Here is a 24,865-nt window from a genome sequence, read left to right as displayed (position 1 = left end):
AGAACTGCTCTACTTCAGCTTCTTCAGCATTTGTGGTTGGGGCGTATATTTGGATCACTGTGATGTTAGATGGCTTGCCCTGAATTCGAATTGAGATCATTCTGTCGTTTTTTGGGTTATATCCAAGCACTGCTTTAGCCACTTTACTATTAATTATGAAGGCTACTCCATTTCTTCTGTGGTCCTCTTGTCCACAGTAGTAGATCTGGTGGTCATTTGATGTGAAGTGGCCCATTCCAGTCCATTTCAGTTCGCTGACGCCCAGAATGTCTATCTTTAATCTTGACATCTCACCAATAACCACATCCAATTTGCCCTGGCTCATAGATCTTACATTCCATGTTCTGATGGTGTGTTGATCCTTAGAACATCGGATTCGCCGTTCACCACCAGCACCGTCGGCCGCTAGCCGTCCTTTCGGCTTTGAGCTAGCTGCGTCATCACGTCTGGGGCTAGTTGAGCTCATCCTCTGTTCCTCCCCAGTAGCATTTTGACCATCTTCCGACCTGGGGGTCTCATCTTCCGATGGTATACCGACATATCTCTGGTTGTACTGATCCATTTAGTTTTCACGGCAAGAATACTGAGGTGGGTTGCCATTACCTTCCCCAGGGATCACATTTAGTCTGACCTCTCTGTCATGACCTTCCCGTCTTGGGTGGCCCTTCACGGTTTAGCTCATTTCATCATTGAGGTGCTCAAGCTCCAGCACCATGACAAGGTAATGATCCTTTGCTGAAGCAGGAAGGAGTAGAAGCACAATAATTCAGTCCCCTCCATTCCCAAGCTAAGAGGAACAAGTGGGATGTACAATATCCAATTCTTATAGTTATTGATATAGTGCTGAATGGAATCCAGTTCCTCATCCTCATTTAGGGATGAATAGAGTGCAGTGCTATCACAACTTTACTAAATTTCATCCAACTTAGTTTGATACACCAATAGTGGTATAACAGCAATGGTATAAATGCGAGATCAGTTAGGGTCTGACTTGCAGAGCAGAGAAAGAATTGATTGGATTGCAGGACAGGTTAAATTCTTCTCACAGTGATTCTACTCAACAGCATTCTTTGTCTTTTCAATCCTGTTTTCCAATGTCTTTTCCCATGATGGAGTTCTTCGAACTTCTTGAGGAAAAAATTTACACCGATGTAGAATATTGTCAGAGAAAATGTAGAGGGGTTAATTATTTTCTTATCATTTGCTCTCTGTTATTTAATTCGGGCCTCCAGAGAATAATGTAGCATTTAGAGAAAAAGATACACCCCAGTAATCCAGTAGTGGATGCCAAGATAGAGAAGACCTCCACAGCCACCATGGCATTTCCCCTGGTACTCAGGTAGGTTGGAACAAAGGACACCCACACACTGCAGAAGGCCAACATGCTGAAGGTGATGAACTTGGCTTCATTAAAGCTGTTGGGGAGTTTGCGGGCTTGGAAAGCCACAACAAAGCTGGCAAGAGACAGGAGGCCCAGATAGCCAAGCACACAGTAGAACATGGACACTGACCCTTCACTGCAATACACAATAGCTTCCTCAGTGACAGAGTGAATGTCCAAGTCAGGGAATGGGGGAGAGCTTGACAACCAAGCAGTACAAATGCCGGCTTGAGGCAGAGAACCTGAAAGGACAATGGAAAGGGCCAGTCTTTTCCCCAACCACCTTTTCAGATTGGACCCTGGCAAGGTGGCCTTAAAAGCTACCACCACTGTCATGGTTTTGGCCAACACACAAGAAACAGCCACTGAGAAAATGATGCCAAAAGCTGGTTGTCGGAGGAGACAAATCACTTTCCCAGGTTGGCTGAGGAATAAGAAAGAAGACAAGAAGCAGAGCAACAGGGAGACAAGGAGAGTGTAGGTGAGGTCCCGATTGTTGGCTTTGACTATGGGGGTGTCTCTGTGCTTAATAAAAATCCCAAGTACCCAGATTGTGATGAGGGAGAAAGAAAAGCAACTGAGGCCAAACTCATTCCAATAGGATCTTCATAAGACAAAAAGCTAATGGTTTTGGGGAAGCATCCATTTTTTTCTTGGTTTGGATATTGATCTTCTGGGCATTGGAAACAATCGTGCTCATCTGAAAAAAAAAAATAAGGAAGTCCCATTTTGACTTTCATCCATGAGTAAGATAGTGATGATTTCCTACTTTATCTTTCCTACTGACCTCAGAATCATGTGCTGGGTTCACAATGTCCCCATGGCCATGAGATATCTGTAAAAAATCTTCTCATGCCCCACTATACTTCAAATATAATTAAACATCCTCCCTAGTCTATTCTTCCTTTTATCAAGTACAAGATACATATAGAAGCTGCTGAGAAAGGCAACTTCACAAATTGTTTACATTTAATTTTTAAATATCTCTTCCAAACTTGGAATTACTTTTAACAGCACAGTCTGTTCTTCTTCTTCTTCTTCTTCTTGTTGTTTTGGGGGGAAAGCTTGGGGAGTAATGCATATTTTTTTTCAGACACCACTCTGGTTTTCCCAATCAATTTCAGGAAAAAAATGAAGGATGAATGCAGATGCCTAATAACTAGCAACCAAATTCTTCTATGCATACTTGCTGAACTTATTCTTTTTTTAAATTTTGTCTCCCCACTATGAAGATTGGAGTTCATTTTTATCTACCTGTCTTATTGGAGACCTTTCCTTCCGGGCATGGAACACAATCATAGCAGCAGAATTTTTCCCCCTCCTTTGCTCTTTTCTGAAAACCAGGCTGACAGAGTTCATTGCACAGAGAAATGGGAAGGACCTATCCATAAATAAAAAGCAAGTTACAAAGCTGGAGGTTTTGTCATTCTTTTCTCAAGCAAATATTCCAATTGCTATGCTGAAAAGAACAGAAACATTAAAATAAAACAATTTCTTCCCATTTATTTCCCAACAATATTGCAGGGATATAAATTAATTATTAAACACATGTATGTATGTATGTATGTATGTATGTATGTATGTATGTAGTGGAATTTACTATTCAGTGTATAGTAAAATTCCATGGGTTTTATGATAAGGAGAAAGCAAATTTCCAGTTCCACAGATACCTTTCAAAATCCATACCTGATTAAACTTTTTGTGCCATGTGATTATATCCCCATGAATGATTAATTCTTTCCCTTTAGGAGCTTCTAGATCCATCCTTCCAACTTTCACCCTCTTGAAGGAGACATTTGGAAAGGTTAGCAGGTTTATGACATCAAACTCACTTTCCATTTCCCCATTATCATTCAAGGACACTTTTTCTCCAGCTGAGTTGTTGAACGAAATACCTTGAAGAAATGGGTGGAGCTACAGGGTTGGAAAAATAAATCAAAGGGATTGAGAATAAAAGGAAAAGGATCTTGTTCATTTAATTTCATTGGGAAAAAGCCAGTAAACACATCAGGATAGACACCCTCACTGCCTTCCTGAGAATTTCTCTGTCTGCACTGGGACACTAAAGTAAAGAAAGAGGTCAGCTACAGCCTTTGACAAAACATTGATGTTCTAGATCACAGGGAGGTTGCCCCACCATCTCAGTTGGTTCACAGATCTTGCTGAGAAACCACATGGTTTCCAGAATTGAAGCAGCAAGCTGAGCTTATCCTCCCCTCTTCTCTTAGGCAAGCCCACATCTGCAATTTTACTTCAGTTATCCTAGACTTTTGTCTTCCCTCCAGATCATTACAATTTCTCAGTTTTAAGGAATGTCTGAATGAAAACTGGTAGTCAATTATACTTAATGCAGAAATGGAACTTCTTCATTCTCAGGAGTGATCAAACATTACTGGTTATATATTATTCAGACTGTATTAGAGGTCTGTCATGATACAGTCAGAGTGATACTCTATCTCTGATACTGCTCTGGTCATGAAACCTTTGAGAAGAAATTTGTAGAGGGTTATCAAGTGAATCCTTCAGCAAAGGATCATTACCTTGTCGTGGTGCTGGATCTAGAGCACCTCGGTGATGCCATGAGCTAAGCCGTGAAGGGCCACCCAGGATGCGAAGGTCATGACAGAGAGGTAAGACTAAATCCGATCCCTGGGGAAGGTAATGGCAACCCACCCCAGTATTCTTGCCATGAAAACTCAATGGATCAGTACAAGCAGAGATATGTCTGTATACCATCGGAAGATGAGACCCCCAGGTCAGAAGATGTTCAAAATGCTACTGGGGAGGAACAGAGGATGAGCTCAACTAGCCCCAGACGTGATGACGCAGCTAGCTCAAAGCCGAAAGGATGGCTAGTGGCCGACGGTGCTGGTGGTGAATGGCGAATCCGATGTTCTAAGGATAAACACACCATCAGAACCTGGAATGTAAGATCTATGAGCCAGGGCAAATTGGACGTGGTTCTTGGTGAGATGTCAACATTAAAGATAGACATTTTGGGCGTCAGTTATCTGAAATGGACTGGAATGGGCCACTTCACATCAAATGACCACCAGATCTACTACAGTGGACAAGAGGACCACAGAAGAAATGGAGTAGCCTTCATAATTAATAGTAAAGTGGCTAAAGCAGTGCTTCAATACAATCCAAACAACGAGAGAAGGATCTCGATTCGAATTCAGGGCAAACCATCTAACATCACAGTGATCCAAATATACGCCCCAACCACAAATGCTCAAGAAGCTGAACTAGAGCAGTTCTATGATGATCTGCAGCACCTACTGGACAATACGCCTAAAAGAGATGTTATTTTCATCACAGGAGACTGGAATGCTAAGGTGGGCAGTCAAATAACACGTAGAATTACAGGTAAGCATGGGCTGGGAGAACAACATGAAGCAGGACAGAGGCTGAGAGAATTTTGTGAAGACAACTCACTCTGCAAAACAAACACTCTCTTCCAGCAACCTAAGAGATGGCTTTATACATGGACTTCACCAGGTGGACAACACCGAAATCAGATTGACTACATCCTTTGCAGCCAGAGGTGGCGGACATCTATACAGTCGGTAAAAACAAGACCTGGAGCTGACTGTAGTTCAGATCACGAACTTCTTCTTGCACAATTTAGGATCAGACTAAAGAGATTAGGGAAGACCCACAGATCAGCTAGATATGAGCTCACTAATATTCCTAAGGAATATGCAGTGGAGGTGAAGAATCGATTTAAGGGACTGGACTTAGTAGATAGGGTCCCGGAAGAACTCTGGACAGACGTTTGCAACATTGTTCAGGAGGCGGCAACAAAATACATCCCAAAGAAAGAGAAAACCAAGAAGGCAAAATGGCTGTCTGCTGAGACACTAGAAGTAGCCCAAGAAAGAAGGAAAGCAAAAGGCAACAGTGATAGGGGGAGATATGCCAAATTAAATGCAAAATTCCAGAGGTAGGCCAGAAGAGATAACAAATTATTTTTAAACAAGCAATGCACAGAAGTGGAAGAAGACAATAGAATAGGAAGGACAAGAGACCTCTTCCAGAAAATTAGAAACATCGGAGGTAAATTCCAGGCCAAAATGGGTATGATCAAAAACAAAGATGGCAAGGACCTAACAGAAGAAGAAGAGATCAAGAAAAGGTGGCAAGAATATACGGAAGACCTGTATAGGAAGGATAACAATATCGGGGATAGCTTTGACGGTGTGGTCAGTGAGCTAGAGCCAGACATCCTGAAGAGTGAGGTTGAGTGGGCCTTACGAAGCACTGCTAATAACAAGGCAGCAGGAGACGACAGCATCCCAGCTGAACTGTTCAAAATCTTGCAAGATGATGCTGTCAAGGTAATGCATGCTATATGCCAGCAAATTTGGAAAACACAAGTATGGCCATCAGATTGGAAAAAAAAATCAACTTATATCCCCATACCAAAAAAGGGGAACACTAAAGAATGTTCAAACTATCGAACAGTGGCACTCATTTCACATGCCAGTAAGGTAATGCTCAAGATCCTGCAAGGTAGACTTCAGCAATTCATGGAGTGAGAATTGCCAGATGTACAAGCTGGGTTTAGAAAAGGCAGAGGAACTAGGGACCAAATTACCAATATCTGCTGGATAATGGAAAAAGCCAGGGAGTTTCAGAAAAACATCTATTTCTGTTTTATTGACTATTCTAAAGCCTTTGACTGTGTGGACCATAACAAATTGTGGCAAGTTCTTAGTGGTATGGGGATACCAAGTCATCTTGTCTGCCTCCTGAAGAATCTGTATAACGACCAAGTAGCAACAGTAAGAACAGATCATGGAACAACGGACTGGTTTAAGATTGGAAAAGGAGAATGGCAGGGCTGTATAATCTCACCCTACCTATTCAACTTGTATGCAGAACACATCATGGAACATGCTGGGCTTGAGGAATCCAAGGCTGGAGTTAAAATCGCTGGGAGAAACATTAACAATCTCAGATATGCAGATGATACCACTTTGATGGCTGAAAGAGAAGAGGAACTGAGGAGCCTTATGATGAAGGTGAAAGAAGAAAGTGCAGAAGCTGGCTTGCAGCTAAACCTCAAAAAAACCAAGATGATGGCAACCAGCTTGATTGATAACAGGCAAATAGAGGGAGAAAATGTAGAAGCAGTGAAAGACTTTGTATTCCTATGTGCGAAGATTACTGCGGATGCTGACTGCAGTCAGGAAATCAGAAGACGCTTAATCCTTGGGAGAAGAGCAATGACAAATCTCGATAAAATAGTTAAGAGCAGAGACATCACACTGACAACAATGGTCCGCACAGTTAAAGCTATGGTGTTCCCCGTAGTAACATATGGCTGCGAGAGCTGGACCATAAGGAAGGCTGAGAGAAGGAAGATCGATGCTTTTGAACTGTGGTGTTGGAGGAAAATCCTGAGAGTGCCTTGGACTGCAAGAAGATCCAACCAGTCCATCCTCCAGGAAATAAAGCCAGACTGCTCACTTGAGAGAATGATATTAAAAGGAAAACTGAAATACTTTGGCCATATAATGAGAAGACAGGACATCCTGGAGAAGATGCTGATGCTAGGCAGAGTGGAAGGCAAAAGGAAGAGGGGCCGACCAAGGGCAAGATGGATGGATGATATTCTAGAGGTGACAGACTCATCCCTGGGGGAGCTGGGGGTGTTGACGACCGACAGGAAGCTCTGGCGTGTGCTGGTCCATGAAGTCACGAAGAGTCGGAAGTGACTAAACAAATAAACAACAACATTAAGTGAATCTGCCCTCCCCTGATCCCCCTAAGGAATAAAGAAAAGAAAAGCAATCAGAAAAAAAAAAAAAAATCAATGCACAAGATGTAGAACCAGTGTGGTAAATATTTTCTCACATGTATTGGATATATTTTCCAGAGCAATTACCTGCCAAGCTTTCACATCAAAACATAAAGATTTTTTGCATCCCATCAAATGTCTTCTGCTGGACCTGAGTAAGGAGATAGCATGCAGAGCATGCGCCAAAGCATAGACAGCATTATAGATACTATAGCTGTGTCCAGTCATCTGCATCTCAAAAAGAGGTCCAGGAAGATTCTCCACCCTCTCTTTCCCAGTACACGTGTCATTGTCCAAAATAGTGTCCAGGGGTTCTGGAAAGATGCAGTCAAATGCTTGTGCCCAGAAGTCCTTAAGAAATCTATCTCTTTGGGTCCAAGAAGGATGTATGTCCTGAACAAATTCCTTGAATCCTAAATGTTCTCCAGAATGAATTGTAAAGGAAATGGCACCATGAAAGACCTCAAGATCAAACTGTCTTTGTGTTCCTGTCAATAGGAAATCAATCTGGGCAGTGATGATCCAAACTTTTCCAAATAATAGAGCTCTTTCACTGCTGGGTCCAAGTATATATATCAGAGTATTTAGCCATGAAAGTGTCAATGATTCTCCATAGACGATAAATGTACTAGTTTTATTGTCTGACAAAATGTTGTAAATATTGGATGCTAATTCAAGCATATCACTTATCTTATCCCAATGAGTTTTTTGTGGGATTCTTTGTGTAGAAGCTAAACAGATTCCACTCTGGAAAAGAAGAGTTTCTATTGTCTGCATGAAATGCTCTCCTTCTTGAGTATCAATAGCAAGTAGCCCAATCCATGACCATCCAAAATATTGAAGCAATCTACTAATCACAATGTATTGTAGAAATTCATTTGAGACCATAGAATAAAGGGAAGATGTCTTTATGCTGTGATTCTCCACAGGGGGAAATGAGCCATATGTGAGCTAAAAGAATATATATATATATATATATATATATATATATATATATATATATATATATATATATATATATACACACACACACACACATACATATATATGATTGTTTTTAAATTATTGTCTCATTCTTTTATTTCAAACCTACTTCTTAGAATAGTTGTCAGAGAGCAGAATCCAAATCACAAAAACAATTGTATCAGATCTCATCATTATATGTAATATTCTGGTCAGGATTTATTACTCTATTTTTGTTCTGTTATGTTTTGTGTTTAGATATCACTGTTGAATCATTTCTGGCCCTACCCCTGAAGCACACAAGACATTCAACATCTCCCACCAAGAGCTTCAGGTTTTCTTCCCAATTCTGCTTACTACCTACCTGGCCTAATGAAATAATATAAAATTGAAATTGTGTTGTATTTCTCTCCCCCTCCCCATCCTTCTGTGATATATGCTCAAACATTTGATCATAGAAATCCAAAAAGTTCTACTAAAGAAAATTTCTGATTTTATTTCCACCTTCTCCTCACTTCCTACCTGTGGAATCTTGTATAAGCCTACAATATCTGCCATATAAGCTGAAGTATCAGAACCAAGTCCTCCAATGATAGCTATGAGGTTTTTCGTGATGTCACATTTGTAGTTGGGGACAAATCTCTTGGATTTGAAGAGCAGGTCGAGGGTGGTCCGATAAGTCATCCTTGCGTCATAATAACTGTCATAGATGTGGAACCCAAGTGTGACGTTGGGCAAGATGTGGGAATTCTCATTGATCTCCTTCACAGCAAAGGCCAGGGCAAGGGTGTGCTGGTAGAATTTGGTTATGACACTGAAAATAAAAATATTTAACCACTTTGTTCTATGATGGCTTAAATTGTTGTGTCTCTAAAATCTAAAACGCATTTTAAAAGTTCTGCTTTTCTTTACAAGAAGGTAGTCTTACTGCTGACCTTTCCTTTGTACACTTGGAACATTCCCTAATAATCCAACAGGACAGGTTACATTAAAAGTAGTGATACACAAATGAGTGGGGCCTTTGCCTGACCCTTAAATTCTTAGTTTTTACATATCTGAATCTCCAATTTAGAATATTGCTTCTTCTAAGCAAAGTCATCCATTAATTATGCTGTCCTCTCTTTATAGCCGTATCAGAATTTTTTAAAAAAGGAATAGATGTATAACTTCATGAGAGGTGAACATCAACTGGTTTTGAAACCTGAGATATGGAGTTTCAATGGTTTTTACTTTCCAAAAAGTTGGAGAACAAAAATAAGATTAATAAAATTGAATACAAGGAGTTCTAAGGGAAGGGCCTCTGGTCATGATCTTTCCTGGTTATGATGATTTTCTCCTCAATTTCTGTACATTGTGTAGGGAGATTGAAAACATTTCATGCTGTGAGTTTATGAGCATGAGGCCATATTTTATCTGTGGACCATAAGGTACACACAATCGTGCTGATGAGATGGCTGAATTTTCTGTGTTCGTTAACACTTATAAGCCATTGATTTGTATTCCAAATGACTAGAGTCCTACTTACATTATGTTAAATGAATGACAACGAAGACTGAACAAAAGTTTGGTATCATCTCTATTAGCAACATGGCTCAGTCATTGGTTAAAACCACATCAGTTCTTAACTCTTCTGGAGGAGAATGAGAAACCCCCTTCTTTCTATACTTGGAGATAGACAGAAATGCCAATCTCGCTAAACCAGAGTATGCACAGCTGTGCTGTAATGAATAAATCACTCTTAGATGCATTCGGAAGACACAGTGAGGAAAATCCGAAATGTTATTTTTTATGTTTCTTCATGCAAAGTCATTTATATAAATAATTATTTGTGACCTCCTTAAGATTCCAGTTCTTAAATTTCTAGGCCATTTTTCAAACAAAACCACTCTTTACAGTTCCATCTTATATCACAAAATAGAAAGACCCTCGTTATGGGAAAATGCTATATGGAGGTTTTTTTCCTTCCTTCCTTCCTCCCTTCCTTCCTTCCTTCCTCCCTTCCTCCCTTCCTCCCTTCCTCCCTTCCTCCCTTCCTCCCTTCCTTCCTTCCTTCCTTCCTTCCTCCCTTCCTCCCTTCCTCCCTTCCTCCCTTCCTTCCTTCCTTCCTTCCTCCCTTCCCAGTGTCTGTCTTCCTTCCTTCCTTCCTTCCTTCCTTCCTCCCTTCCTCCCTTCCTCCCTTCCTTCCTTCCTTCCTCCCTTCCCAGTGCCTGCCTTCCTTCCTTCCTATTCTTTCTTAGCAAATGCAGTGAGGGAAAAGAGAAATGACTTACTCTGGAACCATAAACGCGTCCTGATGAGGTTTCTCCTTGAACAGAAGTTCAGCAAAGTGGTAAAAGATCTGGGAGGCCATTCCACCAATAAGGGGATTACCTGGTTGGTACCAATCATGCGGAATAGGAAGGGGATCATATTCAGAACATGTCATAGAATTTACTTTCAGCATGGGGAACATCAAAAGGAAGAACATCTTCACAGCGAACTAAAGAGGGCTTCTCTTTATCTATGCAGACCAGCTGCCTGATTGAAAGACAGTAACTGACTTGTAGTACGTGGATTATCAAGAGAGATGTAAATGCATGCCACAATAAGTACCTCTAATAACAAGAATAAACCTTTACAGTACAATTCCCGGCTAAGATGGAAAAGGCGGCAGCAGCAGCAGCCTGGGGTGGAGGTAGCACAATTTTGGGAATCCAACTTGCTGGGTCTCCCACACCTCTTGACACTTACTCCCAATTCTCCCTCAAAAGAGGCAGATTTAGAATCAATTTTAATTGATTTTAGCCTAAATAGCTTGCTGCTTTCTCTTGTTTGCAAAGGTTTAGCTCTGGCAACTCTACAAATTATAGTCATTTGAAAAAATTGTAGCCATGATAATTGCTTATCTGGTTTTCTTATTTTTATTGATTCCCATGGTAGAAGAAACCGGCTGAATTTACAGAGCATCTCTGTTGGTAAGATGGTGGAGTTGCATGCCATGGTTTAGGCACCCCTTTTTCACTTCTGTATTTCAAAGAATCCTGAACTGGACCGAAGCTGACACAACCTTTTGGAAGTTGAAAAGTTTGGGCTCCTTTCCAGTTGATGTGGAACCCAGATCACTTGATGTGGTATTTCCTGAGAGGCCTCTCTCTCCTGTTAATGATGATAGGTTCTTGGTTTACTAAAGAGCATCAGGAAAATGAAACTTTGGTGCTAATCTAAATTTCGGTTCAAATCACATTCAGCTGCAATTATATCACCCGCTGACTTTGCATCTAAATATTGAAAACCATTGTAGCCCCCCCGCCCCCGGAGGAAACAGTTGTGTATGTGTTCTGCAAGGCAGAATTGGGAAGATGTCCCTTTTAATTAAGGAATCTCAATTTTCCCTAAACTGAGTGGTTTTAGATCTTCATGGTGACTCTTTCTTAGTCTGGTCCTCCAGATAGGACAGATGTCAGTCTTGCAAATCTGAAGTGCTACTCTTCCTCCCTCCTTATCTAAATAGGAATTAGGGAGGGGCCTGTAGGAGTTGGTTTTGAAAACTGCCTTCTTGTCTTTGGGTCGACTTCCATTTATCTGATCTTTGCCTTGGTAGTGGATCTTCTCTCTATCCTTCAAGTCCATCCTCTTTATTCACTACACCTAGGGAACGGTTTCACCCCTGAGATTACACTGAGTGTAAGATGAATCTATTTAAGTGGCTGATGGCAATATATCATGTGAATGTGGAGAAATCCAAGATCCAGCCCATTTGATGGTGTGCTGATTATTGCCCGAGCCTTGTACTGTTAATGACCTACAGCAAGCTAATGACAAAGCTGTGGTGGTGGCCACATTTTGGCAGAACAAAGTTTGATCTGGACATAAAATACATACATACCACTGGGATTTAAATGTCTCTGAAGCTGTTAGCCTTCAAAGCCTTGAAGGTCTAGTTTGTTTGTTTCTTTGTTTGTTTGTTTGTTTCCCCTTATCCACTGTGGCCAGAATGTTATTTGAGCCCAGTATATGTGTTCTGTGCTGGTAAACAATTTTTGAGGAGCCATGTTTGGGCCATTGCAGTTGTGATGAGAGCAGCAGAGAGTTTTTACATCTTGACTCTTACTGTGTCTGCAGAAGATCATCCAGTGGCCTGTGAAGTGGATGGGATTCTTTGTAGCATGATTTCTGGCATCTGTGGGCTGGATCCAGAACTTAATTGGCTCTTCAGGCAGCTCTGTGTGTTTTGTTGGATCTGAAAGTGATCAGTGATGGGAGTGGAGGTAGTAACAGCCACCTTAGAAGATGTAGTGGTGTGTCTGTCCCTATAGAAAGTACCTCTCATGCCAACCATACTGAGCAACTACCACCTGCTGGTCAACCTTCCCTTTGGAGAAAAGATTTTAGAGAAAGAGTCAGAGCATCAGTTACAGACATATCTAGATGAAGCTGATTATCAAGACCTTTTTCAGCCAGAACTGTTCTCTTGGGACCGATGGAGAAACAGCTCAAGAAACAGCATGGGACTTTGCTTTGATAGAGGATCACAGCAGCAAGACTTTTATATGCACAAGGATGGAAAGATCCACAAATCCCTACACTGGAGGAATGAATGATTAAACCGATGGAAGTGGCCCATCTGGCCAAGTTAACGGCGTTGATAAGAGGAAATTCCGTGTCTGGATTTGTCTCCATCTGGCAACCACTTTTAGATTATTTGCTTGTGTCAGAAAAAAATGAAGCTTTGATTTTGGGTTTTGATGATTACATGGTTTGATTTGATAGAAATGATATTACTAAGGTTTAACTAATGGAACGAGACTTTATTTGTAAATGTATTTATATCTGTACTGGAGAAGGTCAGAAGTCACTTTTTTTCTCTGACTTCTCTAATTGTGTACTTTTATAGTTTCCTTTTTTTTTAGACCTGTTTCCTACCTCTTCGATAGTCTACATTTTGTATTTTAATTATACTTAGAAAATTAATAAAGTTCTTGAAAAAAAAGACCTCTTTTAGTCCCAGAATGGAATACAGGTGTGCCTCATTTAGCAACCAACTCTGATCGTGGCTGTTCACGATATGAGAGTGATTAAAAAGTAACTGATGCCCACATTTAGGACAACAAAATTGGTTCAGGTTTGGTCAGTTTTTTTCAGGCAGCAGCTGCCCACATGCCCAATTAACTGATTAAGGTCACAGAGCTTGTTGACTTGCCCTTGGCACTTTTCAGGGAAGTGATGGAGTCAGGAAGAGATAGCTTGTTCAAGCATCTGTCTGCCCTGCAAAGGGGCAAAAAAAACAACAAAAGGGGGGGAATGGGTCAAGCACAGGACACTGCAGGAAAGAACTTTACCTGAATGAAAGAGCAGCAACCAACAATCTTTGCAGTCTCTCTCTCTGGTGGTTCACTTACTGACCATGTCACCATGACCCACTTCATCAGAACCAATTGAACTCACCACCTGTATTCATAAAAAAAAACTCTGAAACCAGCCCATCGATCGATCCATCGATCGATCCATCGATCGATCGATAGATAGATGTGTCTGTGTGTGAATAAATAAATAAAATAAAGCAATGGCTATGGCCAGGAACTATTACAGGAAGTCCTCATTTAGTTACCACAGCTGGGACCAGCAACTTTGTCTTTAAGCAAAGCGGTTGCTAAGTGAAACCGTGCCTGTTTTTATGAACTTACTTCAGCTTTCCTTGCTTTACAGACCTGCAAAGGGAGTAAATGCAAGGATGGGTGGTAAACTTACTTTGTCATCACCATTTTAACTGCAAATGATCACTAAACAAGGCAGCCGCTAAGTGAGATATACCTGTATCCAGGAGTGGAAGAAAGAGTATGTACTACAGAGAAGCAATTTATTTTACTTGGTTGATCCTGATGATATTAGAAGCATTTTTAAGTAGGAAGAGCAGAAGACATCTCCTTCCAACTCATGTGATCCTCCAGCATCAAACCTGCACTGGTCACCCTGTGGTAGCTTCTGCTGTCAGACCACTTAAGTCATCCTGATTTAAGTGTTTTGGACTGATGGCAATGGGATGGGAAAACTGCTTTTCAGGGATTGAAGGTGGCAGATCTAGAGCACCTGAGGATATCTAAGGAAGGAAGAACAGAGCTGGCTCCATAAAATGAAAAAAAGGAAATGATCAATGGAACTTTGGGCAAAGACGTGGAACAGTCAGAACAAGCAAGCATTGAACTGCAGAGGCAGAACTTGGTAAAAGAGGAATTACAGAATGAAATGCCCAGGAAGAATCACACTGGACTCAGAAGATGACAGTCAGCCTTGGGGAACCCTGAATGCCTCTCTCCCAACTGGATAGCCAGAAAAGCATCTGGAATTGCTCCCAATAATGTGATAACATTGAGCCCTTGATTATGTTAGAATAACAGTGTCCTGAAGTTCTGACTCTATGTGGGATTGAACATGCAATTTCTAACTTACGTCACTTATAGTGAATCTTGCACCATCAACCAGCATGTTTGCTTCTTTCTACCATGGGAGTTACATAAAATGAAAAATAATAAATAACGGATGATCTTCTCCTTCATTTAGTCAAAGGACGAATTACCTTTCCTCTGCAATTACTTAAAGGATTATGATTGGCTCAGCTCAGCAAAGTTCACACACTTTGTGCAAACCAACCAGTATATTCTATCTTTGGGGGAGAAGTGATGCTGCCAAGATGTTGTTCCTGTTGCTGTTCCCGGGGCTGAAAGCTGATTCTCTGTCCTACCCTGAAGGTGATCCCCTTCCGATTCCACATGACTGGTACCGAGCTGGTGACCTTCTCATTGGTGGGATGACCTCTATGGTCAGCTACCCCTTTCTTCAAGTCGCATTCAATGCGCAACCTTATCGGGAGGTTTCTGAAATTCCAGAGTAAGGATCCCCCTCTGTAACTTCTGAAAAAGACCAATTGCAAAAATGGAAATAGAAACTGTGGACTGTATTAGGTGATCATAGGAGGTTTTCTCTTTGGGTATATGAAAGGTTTGGGGTTTAGAAGAGTATAGCAATATACTCTTGTATTAGGTTAATTTTATTAAAAGGGGAAATTAGTCGTAAGGAAAACCTAGCAATTTGGAATAGAACTCAAGCTCCTTCCAATGTCGTATAAAGTAGTTAGAATTCACTTTGTTTATCAAAGTAACTCCCTGTCTTCCAGAGAAAATCTGTGCACATGTTGAGAATCTCACGCCATGGAATTTCTTTTCCATCCCCTTTGTAAGGATCTCAGGGTAAAATAAATATTTCATTGCAACATGGAAAGTATGGTGCTAAAATCTGAACAGAATTGAGTTTATCTTTATTTTTCTTTTGAAAATAATTTATTCAGAAGTCACAAACTTCAGAAAAGGAAATTTGAAGTAGGAGGGATGAAAACTCTCCAAGTCTCCCACCCCAGCTACCATTTCTGTAGCTCCCTGGAAAATATAACCGTTTCATTTTGAACTTTAAGAAATGGTCCGAGAGTACAAAGGAAACTTTGGTAGATGGTTTCTGTTCTTATAAAATAAGGCAAGATTTCATTGAAAGTTACCCCATTCATGGAAGATCTATCTGTCTATCTACATATCTACCTACCTACCTACCTATCAAACAATATTCCTTCTAACCTTCTAATAATTTAAACACATTCTAATTCTCAGCTGGGAGGCAGACAGTTCCACTGACTGTAGCATGACATTCTTAACTAATATTTTTCAGTGTTATAACAAAATTCTACCAGCATGCCCTTGCCTTGGCATTTGCTGTGAAGGAGATCAATGAAAATCCCCTGATTTTACCCAATATCACCCTTGGCTTCCACATTTATGACAGCTACTATGATGGAAGAATGACCTATCGGACCACCCTGGATCTGCTTTTCAAATCAGCTAGATTTCTCCCCAACTACTTATGTGATACCAAGAAGAAAAATCTTATTGCCATCATTGGAGGATTTGGTTTTGATACTTCATTTTATATGGCAGATATTATAAACACCTACAAGATTCCACAGGTAGGTTGTGGGAATAAGGGGGGATTTAAAAGCAAACAAACAAACTCTTCCTTCATAGCTGTTTGTGGAATGTTGTAATCCAAGGTAGAAATAGAGAATGGATGGATGGATGGATGGAGGGATGGAGGGATGGAGGGATGGAGGGATGGATGGAGGGATGGAGGGATGGAGGGACGGAGGGATGGAGGGATGGAGGGACGGAGGGATGGCCAGATAGACAGATAGAGATATGTTAGATAGAATTTCTAAACCAGAACTGGTCCCATAATGGTGTGATTTTTGGGGAAAAATACTGTCTTCAACTATATTTCAGGGGTAATTAAAAAAAAAAATCTTCATAGTTGTTTGAGGAATGTTGTGATACAAGGCTGAAACAATCACAGAGCTGATTCAACAAAATGTGTTGATGGATGGATGGATGGATGGATGGAGGAAAAAGCAATAGAACTTGATCTGGATCCGTAATGACGTGATGGGAGGGGGGAAACTAATAATATTAGAACTATGTGAAAGATATTTTAAGAAATATGTCTTGAAAGGATAGACAGAATGACAAAATTACATTTTTTTTTTCATAGAACTCCTGGAATATACTGTGTGTACATTTCTTTTTAGCTCACATATGGCTCATTTCCCCCACTGGACATTCAGAGGACTAGGAACTCACCCATTTATTACATGGTCCCAAATGAATCTCAACAATACATGGGGATTGTTCGACTTCTTCAACATTTTGACTGGACGTGGGTTGGGCTCTTTTTTTCAGATAGTAATGGTGGAGAGCATTTCTCACAAATTTTGGAGCCCCTGCTTTCTCAACATGGAATCTGTTTAGCTTCTACACAAAGAATCCCACAAAAAACTCATTGGGATAAGATAAAAGATATGCTTGAATTAGCATCCGATATTTACAACATTTTATCAGACAATAAAACTAGTACAGTTATCATCTATGGAGAATCATTGACACTTTCATGGCTGAATACTATCATATATATACTTGGACCCAGCAGTGGGGTTTCCCTTGACGTAAAGTCCAGTCGTGTCCGACTCTAGGGGGCGGTGCTCATCTCCGTTTCAAAGCCTTGGAGCCGGCGTTGTCATAGACACTTCCGGGTCATGTGGCTAGTATGACTCACGGAACGCCGTTACCTTCCCGCCGAAGCGGTACCAATTAATCTACTCACATTTGCATGTTTTCGAACTGCTTGGTGTGCAGAAGCTGGGACGAGCAACGGGAGCTCACCCCGCCGCGCGGTTTCGAACCGCCGACCTTCCGATCGACAGCTCAGCGGTTTAACCCGCAGCAGTGAAAGAGCTCTATTATTTGGAAAGGTTTGGATCATCACTGCCCAGATTGATTTCCTATTGACAGGAACACAAAGACAGTTTGATCTTGAGGTGTTTCATGGTGCCATTTCCTTTACAATTCATTCTGGAGAACATTTAGGGTTCAAGGAATTTGTTCAGGACGTACATCCTTCTTGGACCCAAGGAGATAGATTTCTTAAGGATTTCTGGGCACAAGCATTTGACTGCATCTTTCCAGATCCCCTGGATGGTATTTTGGAGAATGACACATGTACTGGGAAAGAGAGGGTGGAGAATCTTCCTGGACCTCTTTTTGAGATGCGGATGACTGGACACAGCTATAGTATCTATAATGCTGTCTATGCTTTGGCTCATGCTCTTCATGCTATCTCCTTAGTCAGGTCCAGCAGAAGACATTTGGTAGGATGTAAAAAATCTTCATGTTTTGATTTGCAAGCTTGGCAGGTAATTGCTCTGGAAAAAACATTCAATATTTGTGAGAAATAATTCACCCCACTGGTTCTACATCTTGTTCATTGATGTTTTTTTTCTGATTTCATCTATTATTATTATTTATTTATTTCCTCAGGGGGATCAGGGGAGCGCAGATTCACTTAATAGCCCTCTACAAATTTCTTCTCACAGGTTTCATGACCAGAGCAGTATCAGAGATTGAGTATCACTCTGACTGTATCATGACAGACCGCTAATAAAACCTGAATAATATATTCCAGTAATGTTTGATCACTCCTGAGAATGTAGAAGTTCCATTTCTGCATTAAGTATAATCGACTACCAGTTTTCAGTCAGACATTCCTTAAAACTCAGGAATTGTAATGATCGGGAGGGAAGACAGAAGGCTAGGATAACTGAAGTTAAATTGCAGATGTTGGCTTGCAAAAGAGAAGAGGGGAGGATAACCTCAGCTTACTGCTTCAGTTCTGGAAACCATGTGATTTCTCAGCAAGATCTGTGAACCAACTGAGATGGTGGGGCAACCTCCCTGTGATCGAGAACATCAAATGTTTTGTCAAAGGCTGTAGCTGATCTCGTTCTTTACTTTAGTGTCCCAGTGCAGACAGAGAAATTCTCAGGAAGGCAGTGAGGGAGTCTATGCAGATGTGTTTACTGGCTTTTTCCCAATGAAATTAAATGAACAAGATCCTTTTCCTTTTATTCTCAATCCCTTTGATTTATTTTTCCAACCCTGCAGCTCCACCCATTTCTTCGAGGTATTTCATTCAACAACTCAGCTGGAGAAAAAGTGTCCTTGAATGATAATGGGGAAATGGAAAGTGGGTTTGATGTCATAAACCTGCTAACCTTTCCAAATGTCTCGTTCGAGAGGGTGAAAGTTGGAAGGATGGATCTAGAAGCTCCTAAAGGGAAAGAATTAATCATTCATGGGGATATAATCACGTGGCACAAAATGTTTAATCAGGTATGGATGTTGAAAGGCCTGTTTGGATCTGGAAATTTACTTTCCTCTTATCATAAAACCGATGAAGGTTAATTTACCAAACTCTACACTGAATAGTAAATTCCAAAATAAAATATGTTTAATAACTGATTTATCTTCCTGCAATCTTGGTGGGAAATAAATGGGAAGAAATTATTTTATTTTAATGTTGTTGTTCTTCTCAGCATAGCAACGGGAATATTTGCTTGAGAAAAGGATGACAAAACCTCCAGCTTTGTAACTTTCTTTTTATTTATGGATAGGTCCTTCCCATTTCACTGTGCAATGAACTCTGTCAGCCTGGTTATCAAAAAAGAGTAAAAGAAGGGGAAATATTCTGCTGCTATGATTGTGTTCCATGCCCAGAAGGAAAGGTCTCCAATAAGACAGGTAGATAAAAATGTACTCCAAATTTCTTAGCTGGCAGACACAATTTAAAAACAGAATAAGTTCAGCAAGTAAGCATAGAAGAATTTGGTGGGTAGTTATTAAGCACCTGCATTCATCCCTAATTTCTTTCTGAAATTGAATGGGAAAACCAGAGTGGTGTCTGAAAAAAGACATGCATGACTCCCCAAGCATCCCCCCCAAAAAAACAACTACAGATTTTGCTGTTAAAAGAAATTCCAAGTTTCGAAGAGATATTTAAAAATTAAAAGTACAAATTTGTGAAGATGCCTATCTGATCCTTTGTCAGCAACATCTGTGTGTGTCTTGTAGTTGACTAAAGGAAGAATAGTCTGGGGAGGATCAATAATGATATTTGAAGTATAGTGAGGCATGAGAAGATTTAAAAAAAGGAAAATCTCATGGCCATGAATGTCCAGTATGAATGAGAAAGTAGGAAATCAACACTGTCTTACTCATGGATGAAAATCAAAATGGGACTTCCTTATTTTTATTTTTTTTCAGATGAGCACGATTGTTTCCAGTGCCCAGAAGATCAATATCCAAACCAAGAAAAAAATGGATGCTTCCCCAAAACCATTACCTTTTTGTCTTATGAAGATCCTATTGGAATGAGTTTGGCCTCAGTTGCTTTTTCTTTCTCCCTCATCACAATCTGGGTACTTGGGATTTTTATTAAGCACAGAGACACCCCCATAGTCAAAGCCAACAATAGGAACCTCACCTACACTCTCCTTGTCTCCCTGTTGCTCTGCTTCTTGTCTTCTTTCTTATTCCTCAGCCAACCTGGGAAAGTGATTTGTCTCCTCCGACAACCAGCTTTTGGCATCATCTTCTCTGTGGCTGTTTCTTGTGTGTTGGCCAAAACCATCATGGTGGTGGTCGCTTTCAGGGCCACCATGCCAGGGTCCAACCTGAAAAGGTGGTTGGGGAAAAGACTGGCCCTTTCCATTGTCCTTTCCTGCTCTCTTCTCCAAGCAGGTACTTGTTCTGTGTGGTTGTCAATCTATCCTCCATTCCCTGAGTTAGACATGCATTCAGTAAATGAAGAAAGCATTCTGCAGTGCAATGAACGATCGGTCTCCATGTTTTACTGTATTCTGGGCTACCTGGGCTTCTTGGCTATTGCCAGCTTCATTGTGGCTTTCCAGGCTCGTAAATTGCCTGACAGCTTTAATGAAGCCAAGTTCATCACCTTCAGCATGTTGGCCTTCTGCAGTGTGTGGGTCTCCTTTGTTCCAACATACCTGAGTACTAGGGGAAAAGCCATGGTGGCTGTGGAGGTCTTTTCTATCTTGGCATCCACTACTGGATTACTGGGGTGTATCTTTTTCTCTAAATGCTACATTATTGTCTGGAGGCCTGAATTAAATAACAGGGAGCAAATGATACGAAAAAAATAATAATTAACCCCTTTACATTTTATCTGATATTATTCTACATCAGTGTAAAATTTGTTATCAAGAAGTTTGAAGAACTCCATCATGGGAAAAGACATTGGAAAACAGGATTGAAAAGACAAAGAATGCTATTGAGTAGAATCACTGGTGAGATGCATTTTATGTGTCCTGCAATCCAATCAACTCTCTCTCTGCTCCGGTCTTGCCTCAGTCAGGTGCTGCTAGGCCACTCTTGGTGCATTGAAATAACTTGTGTTGAAAGGTAATGAAGTTGTGATAGCACTGTGCTCGATTCATCCCTAAATGGGGATGAGGAACTGGATTCCATTCAGCACTATATCAAAAACTGGAATCCAACTGTAATTCTTATTGTTCCTCCCACTTGGTCCTTTTCCATTTCTCAGTGGCATTCAATTCCATAATCCATTCTTCTCCAGGATTGGCTCCTAAGCTTGGGAAATGAGGGGACTGATTTATTGTGTTTCTACTCCTTCCTGAGTGGGCCATTCCGGTCAACAGTTATAGGGAAGAGCACTTAAGGCATTCAGTTGGCTATCTAACTAACATATTAATCCTGGAGAACTATCACATATCTATGCAACTAACGTATGTACTCTGGATATGTTACAGCAAAAATTAAGTTAAAATAATCATAAAACCAAGTCACTATCAAACAAGTTCAATCACACAAACCATTGCTATACTGGGCTCATTCATCATCCAAACCAAATTGCTGGGGGAAAAGTCAGAGTTTCAGGGCCCCCCAGATCTCAGGTGAGTGGCTGAACCTTTGATTGATCTTTCTCCTTGTTATGCCACACTAATATGAAACCACAGGTAGGGGTCATTAGTAAGTTTTGGATGAAGTTACACATTATGCCAAGTTAGGTTTTTTGTTTTGTTTTGTTTTTTCATTCAAGGCTGAGCTGGAGATGTTCTGCAGGTCTTTATTCAGGGTTTGTATGGGGCCATAAAGGATTGTGTGGGACATGTCATAGCCTGGAACATCTGAAGCTGGTGTGGTACAGGCAGATCTTTTTGGAGCAGCAGTGACTTATGAGTTTTTCTGCCCAAATGTAGATTAGTGTAATAACCTCTACTTGGGGCTGCCTTTGGAGAATACCCTGATACTGCTGCCTATGTGCTGGCAGGAAAGAGCATCAGCAATATAACACTTGTTTTGTAGGCACTGCATGGCTTGCCAGCAGGTTCCTGGGTCTCATTCAAAGTGCTTGTTCATCTCCATGGCATGGGGCCAAGCTATTTGTGGAATCTCCTGCCTCCATTGTCTCTGCTCACTCTATCAGTTCTAGCAGAGAGGGCATGCTCCAGGTTCTTTCCATCAAATAATGCCATCTTTTTGGACCCTGAAGTCCTGTATTCTCTGTGGCAGCACCTCCCCTATGGGCCACCATCCCTCTGGAGATCAGGATGGCCATGACTCTCCGTTGTGCTTTGGCCTGAATTAAATAACAGAGAGCAACTGATAAGGAAAAAAAAATAACTAACCCTATACATTTTCTCTGATTCTATCCTACATCGATATTTAAAATTTCCTCCAGAATTTACAGTCATATAATGATTGGGGGAAAAAAAAGAAAAAAAAAACTATTTAGACTCATCTAAATACCTAAATCTTAAATCAAACTTTCCATCCATGCCCCAACAAGATATATTGCTTGATATTGTATCATTGAAAGCCATTTTTCTTTTATGGAGAAGCTTCCTATTTCTCCCATTTGAACTTCTACCATCATGATTGTGATCTAATAGACAATTACAATCTGCTACTTTATGGTAACCTCTATTATGACCCGTTTATTCTTCTGGCCTTTCTTACATTGATCCAAGTTCTTCTTCTGCCTTGTCTTCTCATTACTCTTCTCTCTCACTAGGCCTGTAATGAAGCTTTACATCATATATATGAATCATGTGCTCTATATAAGGCGGTTAGACAATAGTTAGAGTGGGACTAAGGGCAGTGCATTAAATGACAGTATGAGCTCAAAACAGAGAAGAATTTAAAGAGATACAGACAGCTCCTGATGGCTTAATGAAAGAAATAATTCTTTTTTTACTACTCCTACATGCCTCTTATTTATCAAAATAAATTGTGGTTTAAAACAAAAATGTTTGCGATATGCATTTAATTTCTCCCTAAATGGGAATGAGGTAAGGGAATTGGATTCAATTCAGCATTATAACAACAACTGCAGTCCAATTTTAAAGAGAAGTGGGAGAGCCTATATAAGCCTTTTCTGCCCTTTTCTACACTATTTGAGTCACTTCAAGGGACGCGGTGGCGCTGCGGGTTAAACCGCTGAGCTTCTGAGCTTGCCGATCGGAAGGTCAGTGGTTCGAATCAGCATGACGGGGTGAGCTCCCGTTGCTAGTCCCAGCTCCTGCCATCCTAGCAGTTCAAAAACATGCAAATGTGAGTAGATTAATAGGTACGGCTTCAGCGGGCAGGGAATGGCGTTCTGTGTAGTCATGCCGGCCACATGACCACAGAACAGTCTACAGACAAACACCGGCTCCTCTGCTTTGAAACGGAGATGAGCACCATCCCCTAGAGTCAGACATGACTGGACTTCATGTCAAGGGAAACCTTAACCTTTACCTACCTGAGTCACTTCACTTTTTCTTTCATTCTGTGGAGTTATTTCCATTTTTCTATTCTTGAAAACTTTTTAAAACGTTAAAATTTAAAACTTAAGGAGATTTGGAAATGTCCCTTCCTAAACAAGGGAGAATAAAGAAATTGAGGGTCTAACTTTAAATACGTTCTAATACCTCACGTCATAAGCAGTGCTTCAGGTTTTCACATTTGGCTTTTGTAGAGAAAAGGACTAATACCCAAGCATATTCCAGATACCACATAAGTACAGCCAGGTGAGTCACTCTTATTTATGGTAATCTTATGTTAGATTCACAGTTTTATTATTTCTTCTCTTTAGTACATATCTGCAAGACTAAAGCTGGACTCCTGTTGACTACATCAAGAAAAACACACAATTTTCTTGGCAACACTATGAACGTGGATTGCCCTTTCCTTCCACTGGATTTTGGTTTTTCCTCCCCAATTTCTCAGTCTGGCCTACAACCTTTGGATCTCCTGCTTGTCCCCAACCCAATTGTTAACCAGATCTAGTCCTACAAGTCCCTCTTTTGGGGGAGATGGGCGGTGTCTAAATTTGAATAACAAATAAATAAATTCTACTTTCTCTTGTTATGGAGATAGTTGTAGAAAGATGGAGCTGGCCTGATGCACATTTATACTGTAGGTCTATAAAAACTTGGCCCTATTTAAAAAAAATACTCAAATAAACAAATAAACTCAAAGGAGATATTACAAAAAGGGGAAATGATCAGGACTGAAGGGTCTGTAGATGGCACAAGGTTGTCTAATCCTTCTGTACTGCATATGTAATATATAGAAAACAGACCTTCTTTTTGTTTACAGCAGAAAATACTTCAAATCAAACTTATGTCCTCTGTCTTCATGGTTCTGTGGGCAAATTCAGCAAAATCAAGGCTTCCCTTTCAAATTAATCTGCTAGTCTGCTAACCCCATTTTTTTAAGTCTAAAGAATCATAGAAAAGCCCAACATTGCAAAAAGCTGTATAGAATGCAATTGTGTCAGCCCAACAAGGTAGACCAGACTAAGAAACCAATGCTGTATAGCTGAGGAGTATTTTCATCATGGCAACTATAATAAGAGGTGCCTGCAAGTCTGAATCTGCTTCCCACTCCCTCATTTTACCTTTGTCAGAACCAGGAAGGGGCTTTTCTGAGACGTTTTCTCAAGTTACTTTCTTGGGCCAGGCTCAGGCCCCTCCTATCTGACCATCACCTTGCTAGTGGCTAGTCTTCCTGTCCTTCAAGGCCATTCCCTACGCCCTCTAGAGCATGATTGAATGTGAGTTTTTAAGAAAGTTTTAACTTTGGCTGAAAGTTTCCCTTGCAGGAAAATTGATGACCCATCAGTTTTTTACAAACATGACAGGAAGGAAAGCCCAAGGGAAAGACCAGCCTATCTAAGCTTTCCATCAAGCATCCAATATTTTTTTAATAAAGAATTCTAAGGATTTGCATTATGGATGAGATCCCATGAAGCAGATGTAAAAGTAAAATAAATAAAGTAAAATA

At 40.6% G+C, this 24,865-nt stretch overlaps 2 protein-coding genes across 2 annotated transcripts; one reads left to right on the top strand and one right to left on the bottom strand.

Annotated features, from left to right (window-relative positions):
• Window positions 1-1,186: 1,186 nt before the first annotated feature.
• On the bottom strand, window positions 1,187-10,500 carry LOC134497187 (vomeronasal type-2 receptor 26-like). The gene is given in 6 exon segments (XM_063302862.1): window positions 1,187-1,965; window positions 1,968-2,081; window positions 2,636-2,762; window positions 3,068-3,295; window positions 8,673-8,964; window positions 10,421-10,500. Coding segments are annotated over 6 exon segments (1,620 nt in total).
• A 6,315-nt stretch (window positions 10,501-16,815) lies between these two features.
• On the top strand, window positions 16,816-20,718 carry LOC134497186 (vomeronasal type-2 receptor 26-like). Its single transcript, XM_063302861.1, has 5 exons — window positions 16,816-17,166; window positions 17,473-17,913; window positions 18,662-18,889; window positions 19,171-19,297; window positions 19,820-20,718. The coding sequence occupies exons 1-5, from the start codon at window positions 16,816-16,818 to the stop codon at window positions 20,716-20,718; spliced, it is 2,046 nt and encodes a 681-aa protein (XP_063158931.1).
• The last annotated feature ends 4,147 nt before the right edge of the window (window positions 20,719-24,865 follow it).

The sequence above is a fragment of the Candoia aspera genome, chromosome 4 (assembly GCF_035149785.1).
Source record: "Candoia aspera isolate rCanAsp1 chromosome 4, rCanAsp1.hap2, whole genome shotgun sequence".
NCBI lineage: Eukaryota > Metazoa > Chordata > Lepidosauria > Squamata > Boidae > Candoia > Candoia aspera.
This window is presented reverse-complemented; position numbering and strand designations above follow the sequence as displayed.